The 12,588-nt window shown below is 44.5% G+C and overlaps 1 protein-coding gene and 1 long non-coding RNA gene across 3 annotated transcripts in view; one reads left to right on the top strand and one right to left on the bottom strand.

Annotated features, from left to right (window-relative positions):
- Positions 1 to 8,016, bottom strand: part of NWD2 (NACHT and WD repeat domain containing 2) — a 255,310-nt gene extending 247,294 nt beyond the window's left edge. Inside the window, exon 1 of one of the 2 annotated variants that reach the window (XR_008717091.1) lies at positions 7,885 to 8,016. Coding sequence is in view for 1 of the 2 variants with exons in the window: in XM_055588244.1 (XP_055444219.1) it covers positions 6,459 to 6,609 (151 nt within the window). In the remaining variant the exon portion in view is untranslated. Of the gene's footprint in view, positions 1 to 6,458; positions 7,350 to 7,884 lie in introns of those variants that run through there. The other variant, XM_055588244.1, reaches the window with a different exon arrangement.
- LOC129657763 (uncharacterized) lies at positions 7,941 to 8,940 on the top strand. The gene is made up of 2 exons (XR_008717098.1): positions 7,941 to 8,074; positions 8,551 to 8,940. It is a non-coding gene; the product is annotated as an uncharacterized LOC129657763 (long non-coding RNA).
- The last annotated feature ends 3,648 nt before the right edge of the window (positions 8,941 to 12,588 follow it).

Genomic DNA, 12,588 nt, shown 5'->3' with positions numbered 1-12,588 from the left:
GGAATAGATCTCTTGTTATTGTGACTTCTGCCAACTGGAGAATAAGGTTTCCTATATAAGATTCCAAAGGAATGGGGAAGAGGGCTCTGCGGTGAAGAATCCACCTACCGATACAGAGACACAGGTTCGATCCCTGGTCCTGGAAGATTCCACATGCCCTGGAAGAACTAAGCCCATGCACCAAACTACTGAAATGCACAATTAATGAGCCCAGGTGTTGCAAGTGCTGAAGCCCAAACACCCTAGAGCCCATGCTCGGCAACAAGAGATGCCACCGCCATGAGAGGCCCGCACATCACAACTAGAGAGGAGTCCCTATTCACCCCAAAATAAATAAAAAATAAGATTATTTTTTAAAAAGGAATGGAGAAGAGAGTCAGGAAAGATGCAAAGACAAGTCAAGTAAAAAACCTAAGTGGAGATGGGCTCAGGATCTTATCATTAACATTGTGTACAACCTCCAAAGATGATCTGTGTTTGTGTGGGAGTGGGGGGATGAACAAAAAAAAGGTGCTCGAGATAGCTTTGTCTCCACTCCAGATGGCTCTCGACACACAGAGGGATCCACTAGTAGCCCTGAATAGGGCTGGCATTTATCCCTCGGGGAGAAGTGTCTTTATCTGATGGCTGCATTTGGAAGGAAAATTTGGGCACAGATAACCCAGCCCCTTCTTTCTCTCTTGTAAGCAAATCTGTCATTCTCAGCTCCTCCATATCATACATTTTAAGGGGTCAGCTCTGTCCATGGTGGGGGAGGGGAGAGTCTGGTCTTTGTCCATCACTGTAGTGACTTACATAGTCTGTACAGTTCAGAGGCTCAGTACTGGGAAACCCACTTGTCTAAAGTTAAAAGCTATATTTCCCAATAAAGATCCACAGCCCTTGTTTGAAATGACAAAATCCCCCAAGAATCGAAAACAAAATTTTCCTTAATTCATTTGGCAGCAAAACCTGAAGTGACCTGACTCCTGGTGGCAAAACCCAACCTTATGAAGATGAAGCCACTTATAGTCCTTATTACCCCTCTTAGAGCTTTGCGTCCAATATAGTAGCCAATAGCCACACGGGTCTATTCAAATTTAAGTCAGTTACGATAAAATGACATTAAAAATTCAGATTCTTAATCATACTAGCCAAGTTTCAAAAGCTCAATAGCCATATGTAACTAGTGTTCTCACATAGGATAATACAGATAAGACCCTCAGCATTGCAGAAAGTTCTACGGTATAGCACTTAGTCATGTTTTCTTATAAACACGTTCATATCTGGTTATAGGATATTAGTAACAATATATGTACCATTTTTGCCCTAAATCTAAAAAGTATGGAATTGTAAAATCACATCTGGCTCAAAGGATCACAGATAAGGAGTATTGGCCTGCTTCAGCTTTTATTAGTAACAAAGGCAAGTTTTTGGTTTTTCTTCAGCTTTACATTTTACGTATTATTGACTAAGGGCTGTGTCCCCCAAAGTTCACATGTTGAAGTCCTAACCCCCAATATGATGATATTTTGGGGTGAAGCCTTTGGGAGATAATTAGATGAGGTCATAAGATGGGATTCTTAGCCTAAGAAAAAGAGACATAAAAGTTCTCTTTCTACCATATGAGGACAAGGCACACACTGGAGAGATAAAGCCACAAGCCAGGGGACACCAAGGATTGGCATGAAAGTAGAAAGAGGCAGAGAAAGGTTCTTCCCCAGAGCCTTCCCGTGGGAGCACAGCCCTGCTAACAGCTTGATTTCAGGCTCCAGACTTCAGAATCATAGACTGTAGATTTGTGTTATTTAAAGCCCAATCTGCGGTCATTTGTTACGGCAACCCTAGGAAATTGAGAGCTCTGGCACCAACAAGTGGTGTGCTGCTGTAACAAATACCTAAGAATGGAGAAGCAACTCTGGAACAGGGTAGAGGCTGGACGAGTTTTGAGATATGCACTAGAAAAAGCCAAGAATGCCGTGAGGGACTGATAAAGGGGACTCTGGTGAGGCTCAGAAAAAGGAGAGTTGGAGTGACAGCTATTCAGAGAACACATAAATAATCATCACCAGACTATGGATGACAAAGGCCTTCAAAGGCCTTCTTGGGAGGAGACAGAAATGAGGAACAAGTTTTGGGCAATGGAGGAAAAGTGATTGTTATAGCAAAGAACTTGGCTGAACAGTATTCTAGTGTTTTGTGGAAGACAAAGTAGAACCAATGAAACAGATAGTTAACTAAGGAGATTTTTAAGAAAGTTTTGCAGAAGTACCTTGGTTTGTTTATAGTAAAATGAGAAAGAGATGAACTGAAGAACGAATTTTGTTAAGTAAAAGGGAATCAGAACATGATGATCTTGAAAGCTCTCAGCCTATCCATATTGCAAAAATATGTGGAGGTATGCCCTGAAAAGCACAGTAAGGGTGTGGTCACACAACCATTTGGTAAAGAAATGAGGATGGGTGTGAACCATGGGCCCCTCCCCTGGCAGAAGCATGGCCAGTGTGAACTGGTGGAGACAGGATGACCGAAAGGAAAGCTGTCAGACCTACAGGACTGGAGCACAGGGCTCCTGCCTGCGGACATGCGTTATTCTTCAAGACAGAGGAAGAATGACCCCAAAGATTCAGAGAGCATCAGGGCTGCTTCCTTGGTTTCAAAGCTGAGGAATGGCATCACCTGGAGTTCAATAGGAGAGATGGCCTCTGCCTAAAGCCTTGGGGGCAGGGCCTCCTGGGACTTTGGTGGGTGACTCCTTCCTTGCAGACATAAGAGGAGAGACAAACACTCTAGTGGGTCCAGAAGGCAAAGCATCAATCCAAAAAGGAATATTCTAGAGCCTCAAGACCTAATGGTATTTGCCTTGCTGGGTTTTGGACTTGCATGGAAACCTTCATCCCTTCTTTCCTACTGCTCTAGTTTCTCCCTTCTGGAATGAGAAACTATATCCTACACCTGGCTCCTCGTTGCATATTTGGAAGCACATAACTCATCTAACAGCTTCACAGCTGGAGGGGAATTTTGTTTCAGGATGAATCCTATCTGGAGTCTCACCCACAAATCATTTAGATGAGACTTTGGGCTTTAGAGTTAATGCTACTGTTTGCAGCTTTGGGATGGAATAATGTACTTGGCATGCAAAGAGGACATGAATCTGAGGGATCAGGGGCAAAGTGGTGTGACTTGAATGTTTGTCCCCACCCCTCCCCCCAGTTCATATGGTGAAGCCCTGACCCCCAATTTGATACCTCAAAGTGAGGCCTTTGGGAGGTAATCAGGTTTAGCTCAGATCATGAAAGTGGGGTCCCCAATATGAGATTAATGTCCTTGTATGAAAAGGAGCCTTGGGTAAGACTTGAAGCAGAGTAGAGGAGTATTATTTAACAGGCCTCTCAAATTTCAACCATAGGGAGAGAGCTGTGAAGGCTCCTCTCCTCCACATCTTCATGGACAATTCAATCCAGAATAATCACACTGGAGAATTTTTATGTGTTTTAGAATCACTGTTCCAAGGAGGTATAAGTGCCATTCTGGCAGAGAGACAGTGACTAAATGACTAGAAAAATTCCAAGGATTAATAAAGATGCCACAGATGGGACAGCTACATTGGTGGGAGGTGGGACTAGATGAGATCCAAAACGCATCCACGTAGGAGAATTGGGGACAGTTACAGCCTCCCTCATGCTGGTTCTTACCCAGTGTCTATCATATGGTGAGAACAAGTCAGATGTAGATATACTTCTGAACAGGAATATGTCCATTAGAATTTAAAAAATCTTGAAATTTCCTTGAATGCTTGTAAAGCTACCTATTCATGGGGGTACAGTGGGTTAGGGAAACCATGGTCCCTTCCTGCTATTCAGCTTCTTGGGGCTGTCAGGCTTCAAGAGGAAGACCAGAATTACTGACTACACCCAGCTGATTTTCTTGTCCATATGAGTGTAGATATTTATAGAAATTGGACACGAATCTAGGCTGGGCCAAAGAGTACCCTGCAGGCTCTGGCTTATTTCATTCTGCTAGTTTAAGCTGGTGCCCCTGTTTTCTCATCTGTAAAATAGGAAGAACACCCTCTTGTCCACTATCCTTTGATGGTGTTTGAGAGCAAAACCTGAATGAGCCAATCTATGTTCTAAAGACATGTATTATTTTAAGTACTGATAGGGAAATGCCATACAAGCCTTGTAAAGCAATCAAAGGGAGACCCTTGCTGGATTCTTAAAAGTACTGCTATGAGCTCACAGAGAAGCTTTTATTTAGAGCATAAATTGGATTTCCGCTGGTAAAGGAAAGCATGAGATAATATTCTCTGTCTTAATTTGACAGTGGAGAGGCTCTTGAGTATTGGCCAACAATCTAATATTGGATCACACCAAAACACAACCATTTGCTTCCTGAGTCATATCCATAAAGATCTTGCAGTAAAGTGCTGTCTTGGACAGAGCATTTACGGAGATTGCAAAGCCTCATGTTCAGGCTCTTAAAAAAAAAAACCCATCTCCATCTTTTCTATTTAATATACCCTGGGCTCTCCTTTTGGGATAAAACTTGAAGTCCTGCCGCTATTGCAATTTCTCAGGGTAAGATTCACATTTCTGGTCTTGTAAGACAAATCTGCAAGTTGCCCAGTTGAGTGACCAGAAGGCAAGATCCACCCCTCCCTCTTGTTCACTGTCCTAAGATTAATACACACTAAAGTTTCTATTTCAAGAAACTTCAAAATTAACAGAATCATGTGTACAGGCTTAAGAAAAATAGCATTAATGGTGACTATTAATTTGATATTAATCTTGCTTGATAAAAATTCACTGTTTATCCTATAATTTTTTTTTTTTTACAAATTTAAAGAAAGATAAACTACTGATGACATTAACAGACTTTCATTGTACTTTAAAAACTTGTTTAAAGAAAAATGTTACTTAGTTGGTTTTACATCAGCACATTTCAACTTGTCTCATGAGTGGCTTTTTTTTTTTTAGCTCAGGAAAATGATATTTTCTCGAAAACTTTAAAAACAACACGGAAACACTTAAGTTGCAGATTTTCTTAGATCCTGCAACAGGTTACACAGTTCCAGTTTTCTTTTTCCAGATTTAAGTAAAAAATCCTGTAAGACATATTTCAAATGACAGGAATTTTAAACAATGTACTGCAGCTGCCCTAAAGCCACCTTAATTATTGAGTTCTGTGAAACACAGTTGTAAGCTGATAAACGACCATTCACATCCTCTCTGATGAGTGCACAGACTTTCTAATACTCATCACTGTGGGTTATCTATATGATTCTTTTCCCAATCCTCTTTTCATAATTCGGACTTCACCCGAAATTGCCTCTAGTGTTTTTTGAAACAACTTTTTTTAAAGATATTTTTTATTGGTCCTCTGAATTCTTTTCACAAGCAACCAGAGTCTTGGGCTTTCACAAATGATGATTCTATTCAATAACTGAATAACTTTTTTTTTTTCTTTACTTGTCAGACCCAAGGCTTGATAGAGTGCAGCAAAAGTAAGTTTCCGATAACAAACGTCTATTTAAGTCTTCTATAATCTCATTTTAGAGTCAAACATTTAGTTTTCTAGAAAAGAGCAAGTTACAGTTTTATCCGGTCCAAGTCAAATGCATCCTACCTTTTCTTTACTTACTGAGAATAAAAGTTAACATTTAGGACTGAGAACAGAAAGGCAGAGGATGAGCAGGAGCGAGAAACTAACGACGCAGGGCTCAGTCGCTGTGATTCGTGAATGTAATAAATCAACAAGTTTTCATTTAACAGCTACCAGGTGCCCAGCCCTTAGCAGGAACACGACTGAGAAGGCCAAGTTCTAGACCGGGACGATCCAGCCCAAGAGCCAGCCGTAGAGATGAGCTCATCCTGAACGCTCCACCTTGAAACCAGCGCCAGGCTGAGCGCCAGCCTGTTTTCGGGACCGCACAGCACATTTCCCCAAGATCTCCGCAGATCTTGGGTTCGCTAGGGTCTCCTCTGACCCTCAAGACCAAACGCACCACTAGCACACCGGCAGGAGCCGAGGCTCAGAGAATCCTATGCTCCCACTTCGCCTCGGCCTGAACAAGTGGCTAAGGAGGGTGCCCCCATTCAGGAATCTGTCGTGGGGCCGAGAAAATTTATTTGCGTTTATAACCTCAGAGAAGAAACCGCTGAAGGAAAGAAATACGAGGTGGGGGGGTGGCAGGATGAAGCTTCCAGAAGCGTCTGTTAATTTCTCCGATATTTCTTAGACCGACCGGCAGAAATAATGCAGGGGGCGAGAAATGGACACCCCAGGCAAAGTCAGCATGCAGAAGAAACGAGCAAGGGAAGGAGAAAAGTGATTCTAATGAAATTCCCACGCGCTCAGAGCAGCCTCGGTGTGGTCGAGAGGCAGGGAGCGCGGGGGACTCCCGGTGTACCCGCCTGTGCCCTGGCACTTTCTCGGCTCCCGCCGCGCAGACGGACAAGAGCAAGCGAGGGACATACCTTCGGGGTTGGCGCTGATGAAGACCCGGACGCTACGGCCGGCTGGCACGAGGTGAGAAGGCAGGGCGGTGAGGTTCCCGGAGAAAGCCGCCCGCCGGAGCGCAGAGTCCCGGGGACAGGGCAGCTTGGTGCCCGCGCCGGCCGGCCACATCGCCCTTAGGGAGGAACAGATGCCGACTCCTGCTCTCGGGTTACTGCCCGCGGCTCCGCGGAACGGCTAGGTAGATTCCCGCAGGCGGCGCCGCTCAGAGCCGCTCCGAACCCGAGGGGCCGCGGGAAAGCTCCGTGGCGCACACCACCGGCCGGCGGAGAGAGGCCATATGGACCCTCTGGCTCCTCTCGCCGCCGCCTCCGGCCCCTCTGGGCGTTCGCCTTCGCTCGCTGCCCCGGCTTAGCGCAGTAGCAGGAGGGAATTGGAGGTCAGCGTGGCGGCGGCTACGCGCGCGGCGCCCCTTTGCGCCGGGAAGCGCCCGCGCCGGTCGCCGAGCCCGCGGCCATCTCCCCGCCCGCGCCCGCTGCAGGAGGAGGGGGCGGACAACGCGGCCGGGATGGAGCCGGCAAGTAGAGCGGACCAAACTTTATCTACAAAAGGCGTCTGGAGTTTACCGCCAGCTGCCTCCAGCGGGGTGCAGGAACATCCCGCGACTTAATTAAAGGGCGGCTGGGGCGCCGGGGGTCTCGGGCCGCTAGGGATCTCCCGAGCTTCTCTGAAGGCGAGCCGGGGCGCTCCTAGCTGCCTGCTCAGTGGAGGACGAGAAATTAGCTCAGGGTTTCTGCTACTCCTCCTCTAACTCTACTAAAGGTCAAACAAGCTCTGGCATCTTCAAAAAGGCACGCGTGCTGGTGTCTGCGCGTTTTTGCCTAAGTGCTGGGAATTTCGCCTCAAAGTTAGACGCACCGCGGAGCCCGGACCTCCAGGGTCCTAAGCACCAAAACTTGGGACCGTCTGGGGTGTCCTGGAGGGAGTATCACCGTCGCCCTTTTTATTGGCGCAGGTGGCCGCGTCCTGCCGCTCCGCTCGCTCCCCTCGCGCAGCAGAGCGGGGGTTCTTATAGCAAAGCAGCGCTGCTCACGTGCTCCTCGCCGCGTGGTCACGGAACCCTTCCTGGAGCTGATCTCCGCGGGGAGTCCTCCCGAGGTCTCTAAGGCTCCGGGGGGGGTCCTTCCTGCCCCCGCCCCGGAGCATTCCCGGGCCATTCCGCCAGAGCCGAGGCTCCGGGACCCCTGGAAGGGAGGCTGGATGCCGGGAGTCCCGCGCGGCATGGCGCGCGCCTGGGCACCGCAGGCTAGTGCGGACTCCGGGGAGCGCCTCCCAGCGCAACGTCCCGCAAAGTGCAGGTGGCCGCAGATTGGCGCAAGGTGCGAGAGATCAGAGTTGGCATAGGGCAGCTTTTCCAAGTCCGTGCAGAGCGTGAGTTGGCTTTACCTGAAGCGGATCTAACACGGCCAGAGCGGTTGCGGGGCTGTAAACCAGGGGTCGGGACGTGAGGTGGACAGTGCAAGGGATGACATGGGATGCAAAGGGACTGAACCTAAAATTGCCATCTCTGGGCCACACTCCACTGCACCTTCAAAATACTGCAAATCCCAGGGCACGCAGAAAGCGGGATTGTGAGGTGGGGTAAGGGAGGAGGTTGTTTTGGAACCTTAATTGGAGTTTGGTCTCCAAACCCCTGATGTTGAGCTTTAAGGCAGGAACAACTGTGTTTTAGAGAGGAAGAACAGCTTTTCCAAATCTTTGAGATTGTGGAGGGGGCGGGTGGGCACGGGGTGAAGACAGCCTCAGCTGCCAGTTTTAGCCTTTGGCCTGGGGCTTCTGCTGTAGGCAGCTCCTGACATGCACTTCTGGCCCCTGCTGGTGGCAGTGAAGTCCTACGCACCGCTGCCTTTTGTTACCCCCACCGCAGCACCAACACACACTTTCAGGGTAACCATTTTGAAGAATTGGGTCTCTAGGTTTTTAAGGCTGCCTATTCAGTACTGAGAACCTGAGGGCAGACAGCAGTTCTTACTTTGTGATAATTTGATGAACATGCCCACGTATTCATTCAACTGATTTCCATTTAGCAATTTATCTCCTTCCTCTCTCCAGCCTCATTACTCCCAGGTGGGGACATTCTCCAGCAGGAAGGCAAACTGTCTGAAAGCTCTCCTGATGTCCCAGGAGGTTTGGACTGGGCTCTCTGGAAGAGATTATGAATATAGTATGTCTATTACAGTATCATTCTTTATGAATATACGGTATTTGTTGCTGGAGCCAGGACCACTTCATGCCACGTCTCCATGTTGTTTTATGGTGCAGAGTTGCCAGATTGTCGAGGACCTACCTGCCTCCCTTTCTTTCTCACCGCCCCCCTCCCCCATTTTGTGGTTTCTCTCTTGAAAATCAAATTAGTGTTTGTGTCTTCTGACCTTTGTTTCAGATCTCAGAGTATTTCATTTTCATAGGATGACTTTGAGAGTTTTGGCAGCCTCTGTAACCTAATTAACTGTTCTAGACAGGCCGAAGTTTAGCATCTGCCAGTGTCACTGCAGACCGAGGATGCAGAGGAGAGAGAATTTAACAGTATCTATGGGGCCAAGCCTCAGAAAGCTCCCAGCACTGTACAGCCAGCTTTGCATTAGGTAGAGCAGGCTGCTGTCTTGGGTTATTCGGGAGGTTTCTACATGAGGATACATGACCTCCCTGCTACATACACACAGACAGGCACACCCATTTACTTCTTCCATCCTGTCTCTTGCTAACATCGGGCAGCCTAAAACAAGAGATTCATTCATTAGCATGCAGATGGCATAAGGGAAGGGTCACTCATGGTGCTAACACTTTGTTATGAATTAACTAGATATATTTCCCACCCTGTGGAACTAACTGTAGGCTATGGAAGTGGAGAGTGGGGAAGGAGAGAAACTGGAAAGGCAAGGGAATGGGTGGGCATCGATGTGGAAAGCAGGTCCTGACTTACAGTGTTGAGATTGCTTTATCTGTTTAAAACACTTTACAAACATGTTATTATTACTCCCATTTTACATACACAAAAGAAACCCAAGTCTCAAAAATGAGAAATGACTTGTCCAAGGTCATGTAACTAGTTAATGCCCAGGCTGGAATCCAGGCTTTGGGGCCCTGTCTCAGTAGTCTTTGCAGTACACCACCTCTGTTTTCTAATTTTGCCCAGGTCTGGTCCTGGCTGACATCTTTAGTAGCCTGAACAATAGATGTTCAGGCCTGTGTTCACAGGTGTGGAAGACTGGTTATTATAGACCAAAATAGGAAAGAAGGTTTGCCACAAGATCTCACAAGACTAGACACTTCCAGCTTTTATCTGTTGATCTGTTGATCTTAGAGCTGTTGATCTGATGACAAAGACTTCCAAATTCCTTGTTGTCTTTAGGTCCTGTTTTTTCCTCATAAGACCACAGGTAGACTCATATCATCCCTGAAGCTGGCTGGAGCATGTGGAAGAGCACCTGGAAATAGAAACTGGAAAATAAATGTGGACTCGGGGCCAAACTTGTGATCAGGAAGAGGGATTCCCCTCTCTATCCCCTCACTCACCCCAATTAGCAGACCAGAGCACCACAAAGAGGTTCCTGTCTTTATAAAATAGTGATGCCAGCCCTTGATAAAAAAGGGCTGCTCAAAGGTAAAATTACTGCTGCATTTATTCTACTCATAATGCTAGAAGGATTCCTTGTGGTCAAGGAATTCAACTCCTGTCAGTATATAGATGATGCCCCCCCCCTCCAAAGTAATTTTATAGAACAGGAGAAAAAGAACTACAATAATAGTGATATGCTAAACATCTGTAAGCTAGATGCTAAGACTCTGTATAAGACTTTTAATGGGTATCTCATTTAATCCCACAGGATCTGAGGTCTGGGCCAAATACCTCTCTTATCTCTCCACTTGATATCCCTTGTATACCTCTTGTGATGTATGTACAGGTTGCTTGTTCCAAAGTCAATGGTATGCCAAAGTACCTCATCTCCTTCCCTTCCCCATGAAGCCTGGTGGCTTTTCACCCAGCTGCATGGCTGTATCACCTGTTCAGTTCATCTTACTTAGATGATGGGGGTGGTGATTGTAAAGGACATAATCAGAGTCCCTGTGACTGACTCTGACTCAGCAGAAGAAAGATCCAAGTATTTACCTGCTTGTACAACAAATATTCTGGCCTGGATGCTTCTGAGCCAGTGTTCAGCATCTATCCTATTGTGAATAAAAGTGGAAATAGAACTCCTAGTGTTATAAAGATGACCAATAAAACACATACTGTTCTGTTTCATAAAATCTAGCTGTTGAAGCCAACCATGTGTTTTTGTGTGTCTGAAACTTGTAGAAGAGTACATTAAACTTAATGTTACATTAATTGTTCACAGTGGCTCCCTGATAAGGGTGATAAATATTTGAATCTCTTTGCTAAAGTGAGAAATGGATTACACAGGGTCGTTCAAACAAGGAGTTCATTTTCCAAAGTTCCAGCTCAGGATATCATCCAAACCATCAGGAACCCACTTGTTTACAAAGTGGAAATTTTCAGTTTATGTGAGAATTTGTCAGCATAATAATTTGCCGACAGAGATGGTTGATTCAGAGGTGTCTGCAGCATGATAGAATTCACAGCAGCTTGGTTTTAAATAAAGTTACACCTTTCTGAAATTGCTATCTGATGTTTTCATGACTCAGAAATTCTAACTTTATATCCACCCCCTTCCAAATCTGTTTAATGTATTTTTTGAGCCTTCTGTTTCTTGCAACCTTCTAAACAATTACATTGTTATGATAGCACAATGCACATCATACAAAGTAGAAGAAAGTAAGGTAAGTTTCTTAATAAAAATTTGTAGATTAGTTTATATTTCTAAATTAAATGTTTTATTTTTGTATTATGATCATCAAATATTTTTCCACCTCATGACCTTCTTCCATAATCTGATACTTACTCAGAGAATTACTTTTTACAAAGCACTTTCATACCTGTTAACTTATTTTGACTCTAACCCTATGAGGTAGATTATGGATAAACTATACTCCAACCTCCTCCCTATTTTTCTAATATGAAAAAGCAGATCAAGCAATTTTAATGGCATGTCCCAGATCACTCAGTTGGTGGCTGGCAAAACCAGTGTCAAAACTAGATCTCTGGACACCAAACTATAGATTAATTATAATATCCCACATGGATACCAACACATAACAAGATACATTTAGCCAAATTGATGAATATCATTTGCATTTTTAGTTGTTAGAAAAACCAAATAATATAGGGTATAAAACATTCAACTTTGATAGCATTGTTAGCTACATTGCTGATTTACACTGAATTTTATATTTTCACTGAGTCAAAGCTAAACTCCATATCCTTTAATTCTATGAACAGCTCAGTTTCAAAGATGAGTACAAGAGGCCCAGAGAATTTAAATGAATGTATTGAATATACATCCAGGAGTGGAATTGCTGGATCATATGAAAGTTCTATTTTTAATTTTTGAGGACCCTCCATACTGATTTTCATAAAAGCTGTACCAGTATACCTTCCTACCAATAGTGTACAGGAACTGATTTTTCTCCTCATCCTGTCAACATTAGTCTTTCATATTTTAAATACCAACCTCCCTAGTAGGTGTGAGTTGATATCTTATTGTAGTTTTGATTCACATATCCTGGACAGTTAATGATCTTTTCATATATCCACTTGTATGTCTTCTTTGGAGAAATACTGATTCAGTTAGTTGCCTCTGTTTTAATTGGGTTATTATTATTATTATTTTGCTATTAAGTTGCTTGAGTTTCTTATATATTCATTGCATTAATTCATTATAAGATATATGGCCTACAAATATTTTCTCCCATTCTATTGGTTTGTTGATTATTTCCTTTGCTGTGCAAAAGCTTTTTAGTTTGATGTAATATCATATGTTTATTTTTATTTTTGTTGCCTGTGATTTTGGTGTCATATCCAAAAATATCATTGCCAAGTTCAATAGATAAAACAATCCTAACATTCATATAGAAACACAAGAGAGTCCAAAAAGCCAAAGCATTCTTGAGCAAGAAAACAAAGCCCATTTGTTTTTCATTTCATTTGTTTACCTGATTTCAAATTATGTTGCAAGGCAATAGTAATCA

Source organism: Bubalus kerabau, chromosome 7 (genome assembly GCF_029407905.1).
Source record: "Bubalus kerabau isolate K-KA32 ecotype Philippines breed swamp buffalo chromosome 7, PCC_UOA_SB_1v2, whole genome shotgun sequence".
NCBI classification, from domain to species: domain Eukaryota; kingdom Metazoa; phylum Chordata; class Mammalia; order Artiodactyla; family Bovidae; genus Bubalus; species Bubalus kerabau.
This window is presented reverse-complemented; position numbering and strand designations above follow the sequence as displayed.